The sequence below is a fragment of the Oryzias latipes genome (assembly GCF_053564925.1).
Source record: "Oryzias latipes strain Hd-rR chromosome 1 unlocalized genomic scaffold, Olatipes_Hd-rR_3.1 chr1_Y".
NCBI lineage: Eukaryota > Metazoa > Chordata > Actinopteri > Beloniformes > Adrianichthyidae > Oryzias > Oryzias latipes.
The window spans coordinates 10264678-10286708 of record NW_027616335.1 but is presented as its reverse complement, the minus strand read 5'-3'; the positions used below and the strand labels follow the sequence as shown (position 1 = coordinate 10286708).

The 22031-nt window shown below is 38.5% G+C and overlaps 1 protein-coding gene and 2 long non-coding RNA genes across 4 annotated transcripts; 2 read left to right on the top strand and 1 right to left on the bottom strand.

The window, feature by feature from the left end:
• Positions 1-5548: 5548 nt before the first annotated feature.
• LOC144990430 (uncharacterized) lies at positions 5549-8026 on the top strand. Its single transcript, XR_013654423.1, has 2 exons — positions 5549-5997; positions 7024-8026. It is a non-coding gene; the product is annotated as an uncharacterized LOC144990430 (long non-coding RNA).
• LOC144990429 (uncharacterized) lies at positions 7719-8870 on the bottom strand. The gene is made up of 3 exons (XR_013654422.1): positions 8730-8870; positions 8400-8459; positions 7719-8309 (listed from the first exon to the last, which is right to left on the bottom strand). It is a non-coding gene; the product is annotated as an uncharacterized LOC144990429 (long non-coding RNA).
• Positions 8871-9597: 727 nt separating this feature from the next.
• On the top strand, positions 9598-22009 carry LOC144981204 (WD repeat-containing protein 19-like). 2 transcript variants are annotated; one of them, XM_078943660.1, is made up of 36 exons: positions 9598-9731; positions 10380-10471; positions 10571-10636; positions 10748-10873; positions 10977-11095; positions 11184-11299; positions 11423-11503; positions 11943-12055; positions 12153-12326; positions 12403-12473; positions 12536-12708; positions 13495-13615; positions 13697-13803; positions 13895-14011; positions 14577-14732; positions 14984-15131; positions 15232-15442; positions 15697-15856; positions 15937-16047; positions 16121-16230; positions 16305-16362; positions 16485-16625; positions 17070-17152; positions 17457-17540; positions 17625-17771; positions 18453-18577; positions 18687-18796; positions 18880-18948; positions 19036-19113; positions 19372-19468; positions 19549-19673; positions 20401-20482; positions 20556-20706; positions 20814-20937; positions 21014-21090; positions 21800-22009. In XM_078943660.1, exons 1-36 carry the CDS (start codon positions 9726-9728, stop codon positions 21912-21914), a joined length of 4044 nt encoding a protein of 1347 aa, XP_078799786.1. In that variant the 5' UTR covers positions 9598-9725; the 3' UTR covers positions 21915-22009. The 2 variants fall into 2 exon arrangements, with proteins under 2 accessions (XP_078799786.1, XP_078799787.1); XM_078943661.1 differs by lacking the exon at positions 9598-9731 and adding an exon at positions 9832-9859.
• The last annotated feature ends 22 nt before the right edge of the window (positions 22010-22031 follow it).

Below are 22031 nucleotides of genomic sequence, written 5' to 3'. Positions count from 1 at the left end.
TGCAAAGCTGCAGAAACAGCGACAGGTTGAAGTGTTTGTTGAGTAAAGCAAATGTGTGTGCGTGCGGGAGAGGAATGATCACAATTTATGGATACTTTTTAGCACAGAGGCAGCGACTGGAAGCCGGCTGAGTCCTCGGTTATTTATTACAAGTGAAGCCTTAAATCATTAGCAGTTCTGACAAATGGCTCCTACTGGCACTGAGAAATGGTGTCAGTGACCTTGTCTTGTAACCTTAACACCGCCTGATTCTATTACACCCAGCAAAAACAAGAAGATGGTCCACTTGTTCAGGATCCAAACAGAGAAATCTCCTACAAAGAGCTCGGCCATGAAGCTAATCTTTTTATCAAAGAACTTAACGATAGGATGAATTTATTTTAAGGATTTTCAAGAATCCTTTTAAACTTAACTGTATTATATAGCAAGCATGTCTAAAGTCTGGCCAGTGGGCCAAATGAGGCAAAAGAAAATCTTAAAATTAATCACATGTGGCCCCCAGCACTTCTTCTAAAAGCTGTGTGCACGATTTCTTGGTTGTGATTGGCTAAAATTACATTATAAACCACTAAAAAAATACATTAAAATACTTTTTTTTTTACTTCACAAAAATTGTTCTAACAATAGATTTTGGTCTATATCCGCCAGTCCAGTGAGCATTGATCCACACTGGTTTTCTGCAGAGACATCTTTGAAATTTCTAGGGCACTTGATTTTGGAATTGTGGCTTCTGACAGCACTCCACACTGACAAACACACTATATAGTGCACTATGTAGTGTGTAGGGGATGACGTTGGACACAGCCTTGGTGATGAAAAACATTTGTCCTAAATAGTAGCACGAGTTTGCCAAAGCAAAAATGTGACATTTAACAAAAATATCATTAATTGTACATTTGTATTTAATGTTGGTTCAAAGAATGTCTGGTTGGTCATCGCACATTTTTACCTCATCAAGTCTGGCTGTTTTCAGATAGTTTGGACAACCTCAGTAGAGCTTTTAACTGACCTCTTTCTTAAACTTGTTCAAACACAGAACAACTTTCTATAGTAGTCCGGGACTTTTTTTTGGTCTTTCTTTATTTTTTTTCGTTTGCTATAATAATTTACCTTTAAAACTGTTTTTGCGGCGGTGTTTGATACCCATCATCTTAGTACAACGCCACCTTCTATTTTTTCACAGATACATTTTTGATTCTATTAAACAATATTGCCATTCAATTAATGCAATTCTAAGTGGAAAATTTATCATTTTTTTACTGCAAAAATCAAAATCAAACAGTCTTCTTTATTTTGTAGCAAAAGATCAAACATGTTGGGACAAAAAAAAGTATAAATCCACAAATGAAGCAAAGACGAAGTGAAAAATGTTTTAAAAACACGTGAAGCATTATTCTTAGGGGTGTCAATATTATGTGTCATAACTCTGATTGTGTTTGCTGTAACCCTTGTGCTATTCTAGGCACTTTAACATTGGGAGTTGGGTCATCTAGACCCACTAGACAGTGCTCTGAACCTTTTTTCTTCAATGATTTGTGATCTTCATTGGTGTCCATGGATTACATGAAATCTTTCCACCTTTATCCACCTTTGTCATGGTAGAGAGAACACGCCAATGCAAGGGTGGGGTCATCTAAGATAGCACAAGGGTTAAACCAAGAATTTTCAAAGCTGTAAACAATTTGAAAATTTCTCATTCAATTTTGAATAAAAACTATACTAACTGTAAATGACACAGAAATGCTCTGCAGAAATTAAAAAGGGGAATAAATTAAATCGTAACAGATTTTCTGCTGCTGAAGAAAACAAATCATGGGACATTACCACTGTTTTGCACATGAATTAATGTTTTATGATCTGTGAAAGAACCAGAAGATAACTGGGAAAAACTTTTTTTTCACACTTAGTCTTAGTCTTGCAAACTAAACATTTTGCAGCATTCATATTTCACTAAGTATTATTCTGCATTTCTATTTTGCCCATTTTCCGAGGAAAATCCTCCTGCAGCTCTTTTCTGTGCATCTTAATGAGATCTGAGTCAGCATGGTGTGTTTTGTTTCAGGGATCCGGAGCGCACACAGCAATATGTGTTTCATGCAGCTGTTATTTCAATTCATCCCTCTGGAGGGAAATATCATCTCTCGTTTTTCCGTCAAACTTTTAGAAAATACTTATAGGGGTCACAGCAGGGTTTGCTATATCTGTCATCAATAATGAAATTACCAGAGATGGAAAGGCTGACGTTGTCTGGGGTGATGAGATCATTCAGTCTGACTTCATGACAGCGACTTCTTTAATTACTGTCAGTTTGGACAGAAAGGTTTTAGAAATAGTTTTGCGCAATTATTCTTCTAGATTAAAAGTGCAAAACTAACACCTGGCACAGCAATGTTAACCATTCAGAACATAATATCTTCATTACATGTATAATCTACATAATTATGAGAGGCATAATTGTGATATTATATATCTTTGTAAGGATATCATTTTTTATTTCTTAAAAAGACATTGATCTATTTTCAAACATTACCCTTCAGTGGAGAGGAATCAAACCTCACATGAAGATCTGCCGTAGGTCAACGTTAAATTCTATTTGGACATTTAAGAAATAAAAAAAAGCTTTTTCTAATATTCTAATCTTTCTTGTAGTGTCAAATAAGGGGTAAAATTAGGAAAAGTAAAAGTAGAAAAGTAAAGATAAATGTGACAATGAAAGCAAAATTAGGTAAAATCAACTAAGTCTTGCAATCTGCAGCAGCCTTTAATCCTTTAGCTTCACAAATCAGCCTTCTTTTTTTCATCATCCTCATTCCCCTGCCAACATTTTCAATTATTGTATCACAAATATGAAAACTCAATAAAACAACCCAAGGCAGTCATTTTTTTTATCCTACTTATGCATTTCAGACATTTAGTCAATGCAGAATGGAGGAAGAAAACTAAAAAGAGCAGCTCACATCTCAGTTTCCACCATTTGATGCGATCATTTAGAAAAACACTAAATGAGCTCAGAGAACAGTGTGTAATGCAGTTTCTAATCATTCACAAATAAAAAATGGTTTTAAGCTTTCAGGGCTACATTTATTTCTTGTTCTATTTTTAATCTAATTTTCTGACTCCTTAAACAGTTTCCTTCTTTTTTTTCATTTATTTTTCATTGTTTTACTCATTTCCACCCTTCTGTAACAATTGTTTAATCTCCTTTCTTTTGTGAATACTGCTTCTGCAGCTTCTGACCTGTCTTTTTCTAAATTTAGCTCCTCTGTGACTATTTCTGTTTTTCTTTCCAAATGGCTTTTATCTGTCTCTCATACATTTGTGTTTTTTTTATTCAAATATTTCTTGTCCTTGAGCACCTCTCTTTTTTAATTCTCTGTTCTCCTAATGTAGTCTTCATGATTATTTTCAAATTAATTTATCTTTTTCTTTGCCTAAAAGTATTTTATTTTCCTTTTTTAGCAATTTTCACTGCTTCTTCACCAGGGATTCCCTTCCTCTGAACCTGCTATGCCTCTTAAATTGTTCTTCCCTCTCTGTTTCGTCTAAAGTTACTTTAAATCTTAAGCAGTTTTTGTTACATACACTCAAAATTAATATGTGTCTTCTGTATTGTTTTAAAACGTGGTGTATTGTTGGTTTTTCACCACTGTGAAGCACATCTTTGGAGGTCAGGGTCATGTGTTACATCATCACATTCATGTTTAGTGGTGTGAGCAGAAGATGGTTAATGTTTTGTTCCTAAATTTGCAAACATTTTTTTTCCTTCATTACCTCCTTTTTCACTTGCGTTTATCACTGGCAAAAATCAAAAATATATGAAGCCCAGGACTATAGATGAATTTATTTATTTATTTGTTTGTTTTTGTGGTGATTTTAGTGCTAAAAGAAAGTTGAGACATATACTCTACAGGGTTTTAACAGCTGGATACCGTTAACATTGAGATATTAAACCTTCTCAGTGATTATGAGAAATGTAGTGATAGAAGAAAAGAAATGAAAAATCAAAAGAACTATTCAGACAGGGAAAAAAAAGAACACTAGGGGTGTCAGAATCCAGGCCTCGGGGGCCGGTGTCTAACATGTTTTTCGACTAACCTGTCATTGAAGTTCCTTATTAGCTAAAGACACCTGATCCAGGTAATCGGCACCAAATAAGGTAAAGTTTCTAGAAAACTAGCAGGAGACCGACCCTCGAGGCCTGGAGTTTGACACCCCTGCAAGTGTGGAATGAAGGACCACTAGGCAGAAGTGTGCGGAGAGAAGCATGGTGCAGCTGTCGTAAGAGTAGCACCCACCAACACGGCACTTAGATACATTGGCAAATGGATGGGGCGAGGAAAATCCCAAACGAAAGAGGCTACTGAAAGAGGATCTGGAACAGCACAAGCAGAACAAGGATCGAGGACTCAGACGTTTAAATCCAGCAGCAGCCAATGTTTGGCGATAAGAAGAGAGGCCTGATGGAGTTAATTCACACTTTATTAACAAAATCCCATTAGAGCTTATAAATCTGCAGCACTTGAAAGCAAATAGTAAGTAGCAGATGGTATCCAATGCAAACGTGACGCCCAGCAAAAGGGGAACACCACAGTTTTCTGATTGACACCACATCAAAGCAGTGCTGAGAGGTGTGTTGTTTACCCCTGGGACATTTTCCCTGTAAAGTCAGCCCTTGCTGTGAGATTAACACAAACAAGGACAGGGCATGCTGACCCACAAAGACAGTACTAACCATAACATCCAGCTGCATGGCAAGTAAACTGCAGTGGAAGAAAACCATAAGGGTAACACTTTTTAGGATTTATAATCATGGGATGAGATTGTGGCGTATTGCATGACCCAAAAAATACAAAAAAAGTGACTCTTCCTACAAAAACAGCCAACAGGAGGCAAGTGTGATAACTGATGACTCTACTAACAGGAGGTAACTCACGGAGGGGCAGAAAACCTAGACAATTAGAGGATGTTGTAAGTGGAAATAAGGTTCACATTTCCATAGGGCATTATGGAGGATCCCACACACAAAGAAAAGTCATTCAAAGCAGTGGATTTAATTCAGAAATAACACTTTCATCTGAACTACTCTGCCACAGGGCAATAAACAGGCAGAGAACAATCATTAATAAACAAATTGAGGGCGTTAAAGAAACTATTATTTTTTGTCGCGTTTGTTCCTTGAATTCATTGTTGATGAAGCTGCACAGCTCAAATCACAAAAATGAGGCGTCTGGAACGGAACTTTACTGGTGACCAGGTTAATACTGCCACCTTGTGGTCAGATTCTGCAATTAAAAAGCTGCAAGTAAAACAGCACAACAAACCAGTTGTTTTCATACATTGATGCTCTGATTTTCAAGGTGCATTCAGTTCAGTATTTAACCACAATCGAAACTCATGACTACAATATATTTGAGTTCAACTTTTAACATAAGAAATTAACAAAATACAAAAAAAAAACAACAAACTTTTTTTTTCGTCACCCAGTAAGCGCCCTAATTACAGTACATGCAAAAAATATTAATTGTGCGAACATGCTGCATACTGCAGTACGGAAGAGGATTAGGGCCATGGAGAAATAAAAAAAAAGGTCATAGACAATTCTGACTTTAAAGTCAGAATTCTGACTTTAATCTCAGAATTCTGACTTTAATCTCAGAATTCTGACTTTATTCTCAGAATTCTGACTTTAAACTCAGAATTCTGACTTTAATCTCAGAATTCTGACTTTATTCTCAGAATTCTGACTTTAATCTCAGAATTCTGACTTTAATCTCAGAATTCTGACTTTATTCTCAGAATTCTGACTTTAATCTCAGAATTCTGACTTTAAAGTCAGAATAGTGCGCTACAGTCGCATGTGAGCCACATTCTTCACTTCAGCACTGCCGAGTCCAAGGAGCTGCCGGAGTGAAACCAACAAAATTGACGTCTGTAAGTGTCTTTTTGCACGCTGAGGGTTGACCAGAGGAGCTCATTTCGCTAATGGAAGAACAGAGGGTAAGTAAAAAGAAATCGTTTTAAACTGAATCTTGTATGAACGGTTACGGGCAGCAGGCTATGCTAGCATTTTGCATCGGTCATGCAGGGCTTTGCATAGCTGGTGCAAAAAATGCTTTGTGATAGCACCCATTGTCGTGCCCGTTTATATCAACAACTACCTTATAATTTCGTTTTTTATACCCTTCAGAAAATACTCTCTGCGTATGTCTAACAGATTGTCGTGTTTTACTATGCAGCATCATGCCCACTGATCTTTTAGTTTACACGTCCAATAACTTTAACGTTCGGTTTTCAGCCTTCTCTTCACGTGACAGACACGTTCTCTATTTTTATTATCTCATTGTTAAACAAACACTCTGCAAACGACGGTCCCCCGTCACAGAATCATACCCTTTCATAACATTTAATACAATATTGTAATTTTTGTTATTCTGTATCTGCACGAGTTTAAATAAAGTTCAGGTGGTGGAAGTCACGTGACACCTCGGAGTAGAGTTGCGTATCCACGGCAACCGCCGTTTCTTCTTCGTTGAACCGTAGCAATGTGTTTACTATTTAGCACATTAGCACCCACATTAAGCTATCGGCACCGCTGCAAACTTCACAGGGTACAGTTTATTATTATTTTTACAGGGCGGGTTTTTTTATTTTATTTTTATTGGGCGGGGGGTTTTTAAACACCGCGAAGCTTGATCGTTACGTCATTATGTACGTAGTTCTGCAGAATCGGATGATTGACTCTTCTGTAGACTACTATTTTCTATTTTCTCAGCTGCATTTTCATAGTCCGTTCGGATTCACCTGATTAACCACATTTGTCCAGTTTTAGTGGGCATATAAATGGCCAACAAGTACATTTATGTCAAATGTTTGCACACAGCAAGAAAGAAAGAAGCTCCATTTATCACTTTTTTATTTATGCTTCTGAAAATACTACTGGACTTGTTTTTTTTCCTATATGTTCCCTGTGACATCAAATAATACTCATTTCTTTTATAACTAATGTATTTTTCTTTTGTGCAGATTGACAGTGATGTCATTGCTGTGGAGGATCCAGAAATGACACTTCACATCCCTCCCTGTGGAGTCTGCAACATGTCATTGCAGAAAGAAGTTCTTTTGCTGAGATTTCTTCCCATCAGATGCTAGACTCTACATTAGACACTGGAAACTTGTTCTTGTTATTATTTTTAAGCACATTTATTTATTTATCTGTCGTTTTTAATGGAGCTATGGTAACAAAGTAATTTGACTGTTTTGTCGTTTTTTCTTAAATATATGTGCGATAGTACATATCTGAGAATACCTGCAGATAACTGACATACCTTTTCCTTTTAATTTGAATTTATTTCTGATTCATTTTCTGAACCCATTTTGTCCCTTTTGGGACCTAGGGGCTGCTGGAGCCTATCCCGGCCTCTTATTTCTTCTGTGAAATTTAAAGAAATATGTATAACTAAACACATTTTTTCTCATTTTATTATTTACTTTTAATTTTCAGTATTTCCATAACAGATGCATCAAATAATAGTAACCTAAGATCAAAAGTATTAAATCAACTGTATTTCCATTATATGATTTATTTGTTTCCTTTTGAAATATTCGGCCACTTGCATTACATGTGTTAGTTCTGACCTTTTAAATAATGTTAGCAACTCCTGTTTAACTCACACGTGGTAAAAAAGGTGTTATGGTTCCTATAAATTCATACAAAAACATTTCAGAAGAAAGACCTTTATTCATACATTTTTATAGAAACATTACAGTTTATAATTTATAACATAGCAACAATTTATCATTAAGTTATGCATATTATAATAGGGAATGTGTTAAATTTGCTTCTTCTCTTCCCATTTCAAGCATTAACTGTTTAGTTTGTATAATGAAAAGTAAGATACAGGGATGTATACTCAGATTGTGACTTATTTTTGTTTCTTCATATATGTGCTGTTCCTGTGTTGAAGGAAGTATGTTCCAATTGACCATGATTGAAACAATAAACTCAAATTAATGTTGTTTCTAATAACTGCTTCCAACTTAGAATAGTCTTATTTTCAAAATAAACTTCTCTCAGCTGCACAATGACGTACTGGTTAGCAGGCGTGCCTCATAGCAAGAGGGCTTCAAATCCCAAAAGGGTCCTGTGTGGAGTTAGCATGTTCTCCTGCATACATGACCTTCCGGCAGCTTCTTCCATCAGTCCAAAAAGCATTATAGTTGATTAATGTAAAGTGTGTGAATGGTGATTGTGTGTGTTGTGTCTGTCCCAGAGCTGCATCATCCTCCAAAGCGATGACATCACGGTCAATCTGCACAAAAGAAAAATTAATTAATAATAATAATTTTAAAAAAAAGTATGAGTTTTACTTGATGTCACAGTAAAAATATAAGAAAATTACCATCTTCTTTTTCTCCAAATTAAGTCTTGGCATGTGGAGTTCCATTTTTCTGCATGTCAGCTAATAAGACGATAAAACATAAAATGACGTGGAGGGAGGCATGAGAGCTAAATATTGTAATAAAGTCAAAATGTAAAAAAGTCAAAAAGGTAGGTGAATGCAAACAACTGCAGTGTGCAGAAATGCACAACTTGAAACTCCGTCCGTGAGACTGTCACAGATGTCGATAACAGCATACAAAGTTTTAAAAGACGTTATACAGTTACAAAATGCTAGCATAGTCTGTCGCCGTTTCATTAAACAATTCTAAATTAATCTCTTTTTACTCACCTTCTGTTAACACACTGGCCTCCTGGTAAACTTCAGCACGCAACGAGAAACTTAAAGAGGACATTTTCGTTAGTTCCACTCAGCATGTATGACTCCACAGTGCTGCTAAAGCTAACTGAAGGAAGTAGCTCACAGGCCTCCGTAGTTCTGAGATTAAAGTCAGAATTCTGAGTTTAAAGTCAGAATTCTGAGATTAAAGTCAGAATTCTGAGATTAAAGTCAGAATTCTGAGTTTAAAGTCAGAATTCTGAGATTAAAGTCAGAATTCTGAGATTAAAGTCAGAATTCTGAGTTTAAAGTCAGAATTCTGAGATTAAAGTCAGAATTCTGAGTTTAAAGTCAGAATTCTGAGTTTAAAGTCAGAATTCTGAGAATAAAGTCAGAATTCTGAGATTAAAGTCAGAATTTTCTATGCGCTTTTTTTTTCTTTGTCCATGGCCCTAATCCTCTTCGGTACTGCAGTGATAAACTATAACAAACTTTCTACAATTACTCTTTTCAGAAACTTGAAATGTATTACTGGCCAAATCAGGATTATTTTTAATCCTAATATTTCCAGCCCTGGAGGGTATGAATCCTTAAATATTGAGGCATTAAATAATCAAAATAATGAAAAAATTTACATTTTCCAAACCCCAATCTATGTTTTGTTAGGAATTAATGTAAGGATTAACATCACTTAATTCGTTTATTTTTGCAGAAACCTGTTTTATCTGATTACGTCATGACAGAAAATCCTCATCCTGTAGATATTGAGGGAATGAGCGAGCACAATTGCAAATATAAAATCGTGTCAGGTACAAAATAATGTTTCAGGCGAGAGCCTTTTGAACGGCAGTTTATGGAGGTGTGTGATTGGCTACTGTCTGTTGCTATGACATCGCTGTAGTGGACGCCTGAGAGTGAAGCATTGTGGGAAATACGTTTTTTATCCCCTTTAGGTTGAGAATCTGATGGCACGAAAACTTCAGTTTCGAGATAATTAAATCAAACAAAATGAAGGTAATTTATATCGCAGTTAAGGGAACTTTGTGGTGGTTACTGTGAAATACGTCTGGGGGAAAAAAGCTGGTTCGGTGTGGTGTTGAGTGCTATGCTAACGTTTTACACAGGCTTTGGTTTTAGCTAAGGTAAATTTATGTATGTGTTCTTAAATTAATTCGTGCCTTTCTTTAATGAGTTGTGGATGGATTTTGAGTGTATACGATGTTTTTAAAAAGGTAAAACGGGTTGGAAGTATAAGCTACAACAGTTTTTAACTGAGTTTTAATGAGTTGTTTGATGCTACTTGCAGAGAAACGTTGTTTTGTTTTGTTTTTTTCCAATTTCATTTTTTTTCTTTTATTATCCAAACTAAGTAAATGTTTTTTAAAAGTCACCCAAATAATTCATAGATATTTGAGAATGAGCCACTTTGACAAGTTTAAGTGAATAGAATTGGGAGGAAACCAAACATTTTGCCACCAATGAGAGGATAATCTGTTGTTTCAAATGTAGGAACAATTATATTTTAAATAACCTTTCACCTGTGTACTGCACTAAAAAGTTGCAGATTTCATAAACAAGGGAGGCATCTCTGTAAATTGTCCCCTCAGAGAAAAGTTAGGTTTTGGATCAGTGATATATTAAAAGAGTCATATATCTCCACAGAGTGTTTTTATTCTTGCCGACAAGGCCTGGACCGGCTCCAACCTGCTTTACAAATGGCAAAAAAGTCTTGGTAATTATATTGCTGTTGCAGGGTGAGTATTATTTTTTTTTGGGGGGGGGGGATTTTAAAAATCAAGGTAAGATTATAACCAGAAGTTCAAAAATGTTTCTTTCTACCTTTATTGCTACAGACAGGACAACTCGGTAAAAATATTTGATCGGTATGGACATAAATGGACTGAACTCAACCTTCCAGGGTAAGTGGGACGTTTTCTTTAGGGTTTGTTTTTGTTTGATCAAGATGGATGAAAAACATAAAATAAAGACCTTTTTGCTTTTCTTTCTCCTCCTCATCCTCCTCCTGTAAGGCGCTGTATGGGGATGGACTGGGATAACGACGGCGACATTCTGGCCGTTATTGCAGCAAAATCCGTCTCCATCTACCTGTGGGACGCCAGTGTCAATAAAACATCACAGATAGACAGTGGCCTGAAGTATGATAATCAATCTCTACGGGTTAGAATAGTTACCAAATGAAACATTCTCAGTGCAAATAAAAATACTAATTTTAGCCTTTATACTTCTTGTTGTCCCCAGCAAAGATCAGATGTCCTTCATCTTGTGGTCAAAGACCGGCCCTCTGTTAGCTGTAGGGACCGCCAAAGGAAACCTGTTGATTTACAACAGACAAACCTCACGCAAAATCCCGGTCTTAGGTAAAGCACACTGAATGCAACCTCAAAAGCTGCATGTCAGTATTGGTGAGTGTTACAGAATGAAATGTCTGATGTTGTCTAACTTTAGGGAAACACACCAAAAGGATCACCTGTGGATGCTGGAACTCTCAGAATTTATTGGCCCTGGGGAGCGATGACAACACTCTCACCATCAGTAACCATGAAGGAGATACCATCTCACAGGTACTGGTGCACTTCCTTTAGTGTCATATAGTGTCAGAACATTTATTATTGTTATCGACCACGGAAATCTGACACAAAAAATGTACGGTAGTTAATCTTTCCCGTCTTTTTTTTTTTTTTTAGGCTGCACTGCGTGGAGAACCTGGTGACATTTACTTTTCATCGATGAAAACAGATGAAAGATCATCTCACGGAGAGAGTACTGTAGGTTTCTGGCTTGATTTGTTTTACTTTAACCATAGGTTATGTTTTGCCTGTTTGAGGTGAGGTTGTTCGATAATACTTGAAAAATTGACTTTATTTGTAGCCTTTTGTTTTTTGCTCTTCCTCACTTTGTGGTGCAGCAGCCTGTTACTGTCACTCATCAGAACTATGTGTCCTATTTTCTTCCATAATTGGTTTAACAGATAGTTTAACTCCTGTTTGTAATAGCCTGAGTGCAGACTCTATGATGATAACACTTTTATTTTTATGAGATGTTGTTTTTTAAACTTTTAATTCTATTTTTATAGTACTCATTTTGTGTTGACCTGCATTTTATTACATGAATTTGTCTATACTGGATGTTTTCCTTACAGAACCATATTTACCTGTTTCAGCATTACACATGTCCGTATTTTGATCACAATCTCTGCCTTCTCAGGTGAGTGTGATTGTGGATAAGAAATCCCTGATGCTCTTCAATATCAACGACCCAGAAAACCCAATAAAACTGGCTTTTCAGAGGACCTATGGAAGCATTGTGTCCTACCACTGGTACTGTTTACTTCCACGCACTACCACCGTATTTGGCACAGCGGGGACTAAATCAAGGCTGAGAATTCTATACTACATTTTTTGTCTGATTGTGCAGGTATGGCGATGGATATATTCTTATTGGATTCTCCCATGGATACTTCATAGTCATTTCGACACATATTAGGGAGATCGGGCACGAGATCTATCAGACTCGCAACCAGGAGGATAGTCTCAACAGTGTGGCCGTATCGCCAGCCCTCCACAAAGCTGCATCTTGTGGGGACAACAGGTGAACTGACCATCAAAGACACCCAGGAAGGCTTTTGTTTTAATGAAATATTGACACTTCTCCTCTGCTGTTACAGCATCAAAGTCCACGAGTTGTCTGAGTCGAAATATATCAGCAGCGTTGTTCAACTTGACGAGGACATTAAAGGTAAATGCTTCCTCTTTTTCATTCTGAGAGATTTCCGCTTCACTCCATCCTTTCCCCCGTAGGTCTGGATCAGATAAGTTGGACAGACGACGGGCAACTTTTTGCTGTCTCGACCAAAAAAGGGGCGCTTCACGTCTTTCTGTTCAAGCTACCCATCCTGGGTGACAGCTACGGTACCAGGCTGGCCTACCTCACCTCCCTGCTGGAGATTACTGTTTCTAATCAGGTGGAAGGGGTAAGAACAGAGCTGTGTCGACACTCAGGTAACTGGGTTACCCAGTTAACTGAGTGGGTTAAAGTAGCAGTAATTGAATTTTGGCCAAATACTACATGTAGTATTTCTTCGTAACTCCTATTGGAATGGACACAAGTATATATATATGTGTTTTTCTTTATTGTTATGCTCAACCTTGATGAAGAAAGCAGCTATTTTTTCTGTTTTTGTGGGCATAGTTCTCCACAGGTCCTGCTGTTCAGCAGATTACCATTACGACAAAACAACAATCAGACAAAAATGTGAACTAATTTGGACCGATGTAGGAATTAGAATTTATATCAAGAGACCAACGGAGCTGTAAAACCATTGTTAACTTTATACAAAAAATGTCCTTAAGTAAAACAGAATAAACGTGACAGTTTTATTTCTAAAGATGACGATTGTTGGATGTAGATGGGTAAAAGAAAAGTGTCAGAGGTCCAAAGACAGTGAGTAGCTAGCCTTGGCAAAAAGTAGTACACTTAATGTTTCTTTTCTCAAGTGTATAAATATATATATATTTATATATATATATTCACATCCTCCCAAGTGACACTTTGACACTTCGTATGAACCAAAGCTGTGATCATTCATTCAGAGATTTTGAAGTTTTTTTTTTTATCTATCATAATATTATCAGCAGTAGCAGTCCTCAGAGTAAATCAATAAAAATAGGTTGAAAAAGAGGATATATGTGTTTTGCAGACCGTGGTGCTTTGATGGATTCAGATGGATCATTAATGGACTTTTCTGTTCTGTTTCCAGGAGAAACCAGTGACCATAGAGGTGGAAGTAGAGCCCACCTTCATCGCAGTGGGACCGTATCATGTGGCTGTGGGCATGAACAACAGAGCCTGGTTCTATGCTCTAGATGACCAAAAACCCGGTGTGTTTGTGTTGTGCGTCTGAATCAGTAACGTTTGCCTAAACTTTTTAAGTCACGTGATCCGTTTTGTGTGTCGCTTAGGATTTAACTTGCTGAAGGACACCGAGTATTTAGGCACGATCGTCAGCATGCACCTCAACTCTGATTATGCAGCGGCTCTGTTTGAGGGGAAAGTGCAGCTTCACATGGTAGGATGGATTTTTTTTTTAGGCTACAAAGGAGCAAACCCTGGGATGCGGTCTGAGCATGTGCAAGCTACAGATGTGTGTTGTGCTTTAGATTGAAAGCAGGCACCAGGAGGAAAGGAAGCAAATGAAACTTTTTCCAGATGATGTCAAAAAGAGCCGGATCCTTTGTCACGCCCTCACCTCGGACTTCCTCTACTACGGCACTGATGTAAGGCTCCTCTGCATCCCATATTCATCCTGTTTGTAAATCAGATCCTTCAGTTCCATGTCAACACTTAAACACCCACTCCGATCATTATTTGGAATAGCATTACCGTAAGTGGTCTTTTGATAATGATTATGCCGTTTTTAGCCAAAAAAAAAAAAAAAAAAGCATGTGTTGTTTTCTAGGACATAGTTTCTGCAGATTGGCAGTACATTGGAAATTTGCCTCTGAGTTGTGGGAGGGACATTTGGAGCGGAGTAAGCCCGCCCCTATTCCTCTCCTTGTTGATGAGAGCTCAGAGCACTGAAGCGTATTTCTTACGTCACAAATTTACTATTTTTCCAAACTGCATTTTTTTTCTCTGCTCTTGATTCACAACAATTTGGTTAAAGAAATACTCAGAAATGCAATTTTAAGTTTTATTTTCTTTATATGTGTCCTCCATCATCACAAAAATACCACAAGAACATGTTACAAACACCATTTTCACCGGAGTGGATCTTCAGTCATAAAACAAACTGAATCAAACACTAGAGAACAGTTATGTACAGTCTTTGGTTTTTCTTAGATGGGTAACGTTGTGTGCGTCTTGGTGGAGGACTGGGAGACTCTGAGCACCTACAGTCATCCTGTTGGAGTCAGGAAAGTGTTTCCTGATGCCAACGGCACACATGTGGTGTTCATCGACGACGAAAACAGCGGCTTCCTGTTGTCCCCTGCAAATGTCAGTGCACGCATACATCAGGACATTTCCTAACTGAAAGTGCTTTTCACTTTGAAAAGAAAACCATGCTAACTCAAAAGATTCTGTATTTATCGAGATTATTTTAAAATAAATACAATTTGGAATCAATTTTAATCTTTATGTAAATAAAACAAAGCTACTAATTCTTCAAAACCAAATTTGAAGTGGCACATTAAACATGAGATTTGTGTGTTTGCTGCAGAAGTTTGATCATTCTGTGTTCATTGCAGGTAACGGCTTCCTGCTTTGAGCTCCCCAATTTTTCTCCCACCATCACAGGAGTGTTGTGGGACACCTGGCACGCAGACCGAGGAGTGTTTGTGGCCTATGACAACGACAAAGTCTACACATATGCCTTTCACAAAACCACTGTTTATGGTATGTAGACGTTAACGTCTCGCATTGGTTTTCTACCCATGTCTGTAAGCTGTCAGCAGAAGAGGGGATGTGTGTGTTTTTTTTATTTTGTTATATTCAGGCCCTCGGGTGGTGTTGGTTGGGAGCGCTGCGCTCCTGTTTTCCCAGAAGCCTTTGCTGCTGTACAATGGTGAGCTGACCTGTCAGACGTCAAGCGGCAGGACCAGCGAACTGGCTCTGAGCACGCACTCCTTTCTCAGGCCGCCGACTGGCTCTGCCGCCGATCCAGAGGAGCTCAGAAAGCAGCTCGCTGAGGCTCTCCAGCTTAAAAGGTCAAACTAATAAGACAGTAGGAAAAATACATTCAATCTGGTCATTTATGAAAGAATACACACATTTATTCTATACAAAGAAGGACAAACATTTTTATGTTGTATTTCCTTCTTGCTAGCTAGGAACGCTTCATTTAAACATTTTTTTTCATTTAACTTGAACTTTTTAACTAAACTCTTTTGACTCAAACTCTTTTTGGCAGCTTCTTATTGTAAAACGTCAAAAATAGTGACAATGTGAGGTTCCCGTCCAGGTTCCAGGAGGCGTGGGATCTGTGCAACTCAGCAGGAAGCAGTGCAGACTGGGCGGCGTTGGGCAGGGCTTGTTTGGTCCACATGGAGGTGGAGCTGGCCATCCGGGTCTACCGCATCAGTGGCAACAGGGACATGGTTCTGTCACTGCAGAGCATCCAGGTGAGCCCGCCTGCATTTCCCACAGTGCTTTCACCATTTATTTCTGCCCCCTAAGGATTCTCTCCTCTGTATTTGTTTAGGGTATAGAGGACAAGAACTTACTAGCAGGACACCTGGCCATGTTTCTGGAGGACTACAATGTGGCCCAAGACCTTTTTCTGTCTTCAAGTTGCCCAATCACTGCTTTGGAGGTGTGTAGTAAAATATTTAGATATTTATTTCAGTAATAAGCTGTAATGGAGCCTTTTCGTTGTTTGGGTTTAGATGAGAAGAGAGTTGTTGCACTGGGACAGTGCACTTTTGTTGGCAAAAAGGCTTGCAGAGGACCAGATTCCGTATATATCTAAAGAGTATGCCATCCATTTGGAGTTTGTGTAAGTGAACACAACACACAACCCAAAGAATGAGAGAAAATTCAGTTTCCAGAAACTCTGTGTTCTCTTTTCAGAGGAGATTACGTAAACGCTTTGGCTCATTATGAAAAAGGCAACACTCACAGCGATAGCGTAAGTCTTTACTCTATAAAGCAACTTCAGTTCAATCCTCTTTTCAATCTTTGCTCATTTGAACTCAAAGTAGCTGGAGGTGAGGACGACAGAATGATCCTCGGTCTTGTGTGCGATTCCAGGAGCACGATGAGACGTGCCAGGCAGGCGTGGCCAGGATGTCCATCAGGATGGGAGACGTGAGGAGAGGAGCAGCTCTGGCGGTTCAGCATCCCAGCAGACTTCTCAAGAAGGAGTGTGGAGCCATTCTGGAAAGCATGAAGGTGAAAAAACAAACAAACTGGAAATGTACAAGAAGTCTTGAAATTTTGTGTCATTTTTCTGCCCAAACAAACAAATCTTGTAAATTAAAAGCAGATTTGATTACCTTGGTGTTTAGTAGTTGATATCAAATGATCTTTAACTGAAAACGACAGCAGGCTGATGGCCCTACCTAATCTCAGTTTAACATTTCTGCCCTTTTGTGTTTTTTACATTTAAAAAATATCCCTCTTTCATAAAAATCTATTTTTATTTCAGAATATAAAGGGAGAATACATGATTTTCCACAAATGAGACATTTTTTTCATTTTGTTTTTCATTTTTTTGAGGGGTTATAAAGGCCAAATATCTGAACTAATTCTGCTGTAAATGCTTTGTTCAGAGTTGTAGAAACTAACTATTTTTATAAATCTTTTTTGCCTTAATTTGTGTGGACTCTATGGCAGCAATTCTCTGAAGCCGCCCAGCTTTATGAAAAAGGCCAGTTTTATGACAAGGCTGCGTTAGTTTACATCCGCTGCAAGAACTGGTAAGTTGAACGAATGCTCACACTCATCACACTATCACTTCACAAAGTGCGTTAATTAACCCACTTATACCATGGTCACTTACAAAAGAAGCCATCACAGTGAAATAGAACATTTAAGCTATATTTGACCGGAACTTATTTTTTAGGCGTGCATTACCACTGTCCATTATCACTTTTTAATCTACACTCAGCAGCCAATCAGAATCAATTATTCAGCCGGACCATGCTTGAATAATAGTCACACGACCTGTTTTTGTTCTTTTTTTCTTTGTTCGAGTCCATGTTTTTGCTCCTCTGTTCTCAGGGCAAAAGTAGAAGAGCTGCTCCCCAACGTCTCCTCTCCCAAGATTCACCTGCAGTACGCCAAAGCCAAAGAAGCAGACGGAAAGTGAGCTTTCAGTTTTCATCTTTTACAGGCGTTTACATTAGTTTTGACGGGAACTCTGGTGTAAAGGAGTGCTTTGTGTATCAGGTATAAGGAGGCCGCTCTGGGCTATGAAAGCGCTAAAGACTGGGACAACGTGATCCGTGTGCTACTGGACCACCTGAACAACCCAGATGACGCCGTACGCATCGTCAGGGAGACGCAGAGCATTGATGGAGCAAAGATGGTCGCCAGGTTTGTCACTACGCTCACTGCGAAAAAACAAAAATTCTTACCCCACTGGCAGATTTTTTGTAACCCTTGTGCTGTCCTAGGCACTTTAACATTGGAAGTTGGGTCATCTAGACCCACTAGACAGTGCTCTGAACCTTTTATCTTCAATGATTTGTGATCTTCACTGGTGTCCATGGATTACATGAAATCTTTCCACCTTTACCCACCTTTGTCATGGTAGGGAGAACACGTCAATGTAAGGGTGGGGTCATCTAAGATAGCACATAAGCAAAAACAATGTGCTAATGGGTTAAGAAAAATGCTCTTACCAAGAGTTATTATTTTAAGAAATAACATAATTCACTAAATCCATGTTTTTTTAAATTAGGATTACGGTATTTGCTATTGAAAAGCTTTCTTGATAAGAGTATTTTTCTTGAAAGACAGAAAATAAGACAATTTTTCTTGAAACACTTCAGATTCAATCCTTCCTGAGAAATATTTTATTAATCTGCACTCAGAATGATTTTGCCCATTAAAGTTCAGAAAAAGGGCAAACTTTAATTATCTAAGAAGCAAAAAAATATATGGATATTTTCTTTAATGTAAACTTTTTGACACATAAAACTACTGTCGATTACTTTTTAGCTTTTTAAGCTTCAAAACGGTGCTACCGTTTTCACTCGTATTTGTGTACGTAAGGTTCTTCCTGCGCTTGAACGACTATGGCTCGGCCATCCACTTCCTGGTTCTGTCCCAGTGCAACGAGGAGGCTTTCCATCTGGCACAGCAGCACGGGCAGATGGAGGTCTACGCTGCAATCATCGGTCAGTCTGAGCCGCCATTTCAACCTGAAATTCACATTCTCGTCAACTAATACCCTGTGTGTTTGCACATTTTTAAAGAGTCTGGTGTTTATGACTTTGTCTTCTGCAGGCTCTGAGGCAACACAGGAGGACTACCAGAGCATCGCTCTCTACTTTGAGGGAGAAAAGAAACACCTGCAGGCTGGCAAGTTCTTCCAGAAGTGTGGGCAGTACAGCAGAGTAAGAGCTATTGGTTATCTACTCATTTTTGATTATTAAAAAAATATCAGTTTAATATGTTGCATCATCCGTCCTATTCTCAGGCCCTGAAGCACTTTCTGAAGTGTTCCAATACAGAGGACAACCAGGCCATCGAAATGGCTATAGAGACTGTAAGAGCTGCATGTTTAAGAGTTTATACACAAAAACAATGTTTGCTTTTGATTAAATGAAAGTTTTCTTGTTTTCATTTCAATCAGGTGGGTCAGGCTAAAGATATGACTTTGACCAATCAGCTGATCGATTTCCTGCTGGGAGAAAGTGATGGAATGCCAAAGGTGATCTCTCTTTTAGGGTTATCAAGGAGAAATTCTGTGTCTATTATGTGAAGTTGATATGTTGTTTTAGGAAAACCGCCTGTTTGCAACATTTTAAGCATTTAAGCAAATCGAAAACCACTTGAAACATTTTTGGAGCTGGAGGTGAAAGTTTTTTGTTAAACCCGTGCTTTTATTTTTGGAAGCGTAAATTTCCGTGTAACTAAGGGTTTAGACTTCTCTCTAAAATCTTCGTAACCAGTTTCCCTTTTCTTCCAGGATGCAAAGTACCTTTTCCGTCTCTACATGGCTCTGCAGCAGTACAGGGAGGCTGCTCGCACCGCCATCATCATTGCCAGAGAAGAGCAGTGTGCAGGTGCCAGCACAGTCCTGTTAAAGAAAATCTACACCAGTAACTGCAATGGTGACATATTCTGCTGCGCGTTTCTGTCTTAGGCAGCTACCTTAATGCTCACAACGTGCTGTTCAGCATGTACACCGAGCTGCAAGCTCACAAGATCAAAATCCCTGCAGAAATGGCCACCAATCTGATGATCCTGCACTCCTACCTGCTGGCCAGGGTAAGGGGTATGGGTTTCTGTTCTTTTGGGGGGGGGGGGGGGGGGGGGGCAGTTACTTACACACTTAGAAGTCTGATCCATCAAATGAAATCATTATTTTATTTTCTTCCTGTGACCCCCAAAAGGGACAAAACAGGTTTAGAAGATGAATGAATTTTATAAAACACAGACTTTCTGTAGCTTTTTGTTGGAATTCCTATTCTTTTAGTTCACCTTCAACTTATGTTGACTTTATTTCACTAGTTAAAAAAAATTTTGTACAGAAAAAAATAGATTTTGATGGAAATTTGAACAACTTTAATCAAAGCGTCTCAAATAGTAAATTCAATCAGAAACACTTGAATCAAAGGATTCAGTTGAATTGGCAGATAGGCAGTCCTATTCTATTCCTACATGGAATGAGTCATTTTTCTTTTGGGACCCAGTGTTGCTTAAAATGGAGAGACATCAGAATAAAATTTGTTTACTTGTTTATGAGGAATCAAATCAGCACAAACCAGAAAAAGAGTCAATTTCTTTGGAGCAGCTACCAAACTGTGATGATGTTCTTTTGATGTAAAAGAGTTAACCTCTCTTACTGTCGGAAATGCATAAACTAAAGCAAAAGCTTCATTAAGATCTGGTTAGACTCCATCTTTACTGGAATTAATGCAACTAACAAGATAGCAGCTGATTCTGAGCTGCAACCCCTGTGTTTTAGCTGCAGTTATAATGTGTTTTTCTACAGATCTATACAAAGAGAGGAGATCACCTGAAGGCGGCGCGCATGCTCATCCGTGTCAGCAACAACATTAGCAAGTTTCCAGCACGTAAGTCAGATAAAAAAGTCACTGACAAATCTAGAGGCTGCTGTTTAGCTGATGCTCTGGTCTGTTTGTGTAGACGTTGTTCCAATTCTAACGTCAGCGGTAATCGAATGCCAGCGTGCCGGTCTAAAGAAATCCGCCTTCAGCTTTGCTTCCATGCTGATGAGACCAGACTACAGAAACGATGTGGACCCGAAGTTCAGGAAGAAGTTTGAATCCCTGGTTCGGTGAGCAGCCGAGTGATTACGGTGTAAAAGTGTGATGTTGGTACCTCGTCCTCCATGTGATGTTCCTCACACTTATTTACTGGCTGTCCTGCCCGTCTCATCTGCAGACATCCACAGATGTCCGAGCTGGATGAAGAAACCACTCCGTGTCCTTACTGCGGATTCCAGCTGCCAGAAAATGAGCTTCTGTGCATCGCCTGCAAGAACAACATCCCCTACTGCATCGCCACGGTACAAATGCCCCATGCCACTTGCTTTTGCTGCTTTAAGACAGTTCTTATTAAATAAATAAATAAATTCCCTTCAGGGTCGTCATTTAATAAAAGAAGACTGGTCTACTTGTCCGCACTGTGACTTTCCTGCACTCTACTCACAGTTTATTCTGTAAGTACCACTTGAAAACAATGTTTTATTTCCTCCAGTTGTGAGTAAAAACAAAGTCGCCATGAAGGTTGTTGGTGAGTGTAACTGATCGTCTTTCCATCTATTTATAAAAATCCCAGTGCTCTTTTAATTATACTTGTGCCGTTTTTAGCCAAAATAAAAAAATCCTACATCGTTTTGCCGGACGTAGTTTCCGCAGAGCGGCAGGGGCACATTTGAAAATTCACCTGAGTTGTGGGCGGGACGGCTGGTAGGGAGCAACCCCGCTCCTCTTCCCAATGCTGAGCTCTCTGAGTGGGGAGCTTGTGGCCTGCCCAGCATATTTTCTACATCACCAAAAGGCTTTTTTTCAAACTGCATTTTTTGTCTGCTCCTGATTCACAATGCTTTGAATATACAAGTATTCAGAAATACTACCTCAATTATTATTTTTAAATATCTCCTCCATCATCAGAAAAACGCTACAAAAGCAAGTTAAAAACAGTAAAAATAGCATTTTTATCAGAGTGGGTCTTTAACATTTTATTCAAAGCATCTGCACAAATCTTAGCTTTGATATTTTCATTTAGCATAAGCAAAACAAAAAATGATGTAATCTGTCAGGAATCAGATTACCTCTGACCTGCTAAATGAGGACCATTTTTTGGAAACCCTGTTCTCCTCCTTTTAACCGCGCTCGTCTCATTTTCTGCCACGGACTGTGCTGCAGGTTCCTGGAAACAGAGACAGCCTGTCCCATGTGTTTTGAAAACCTGAGTGCGAAGGAGCTGAAGAAGATCCCGGATTGTTCCAAATACCTGCAGACCAACGAGCTGGATCCATGACAAGACAGGATCAGTGCGTCTCAGCTGTAGGACTTCTCAAATGCTATATTTTATACATGTACTCAAATTGTAATAAATCGCATTTCAAAATTTCACAGCTGCCCCTCTTTATTTCAA

What these genes read in the sequence shown, in the direction of transcription:
- LOC144981204 (XM_078943660.1), top strand. An exon ending in TCTAGATGACCAAAAACCCG is followed by an intron (nt 13,616 to 13,696) that starts GTGTGTTTGTGT and finishes TGTGTCGCTTAG; the next exon opens with GATTTAACTTGCTGAAGGAC. An exon ending in TGTCACTGCAGAGCATCCAG is followed by an intron (nt 15,857 to 15,936) that starts GTGAGCCCGCCT and finishes GTATTTGTTTAG; the next exon opens with GGTATAGAGGACAAGAACTT.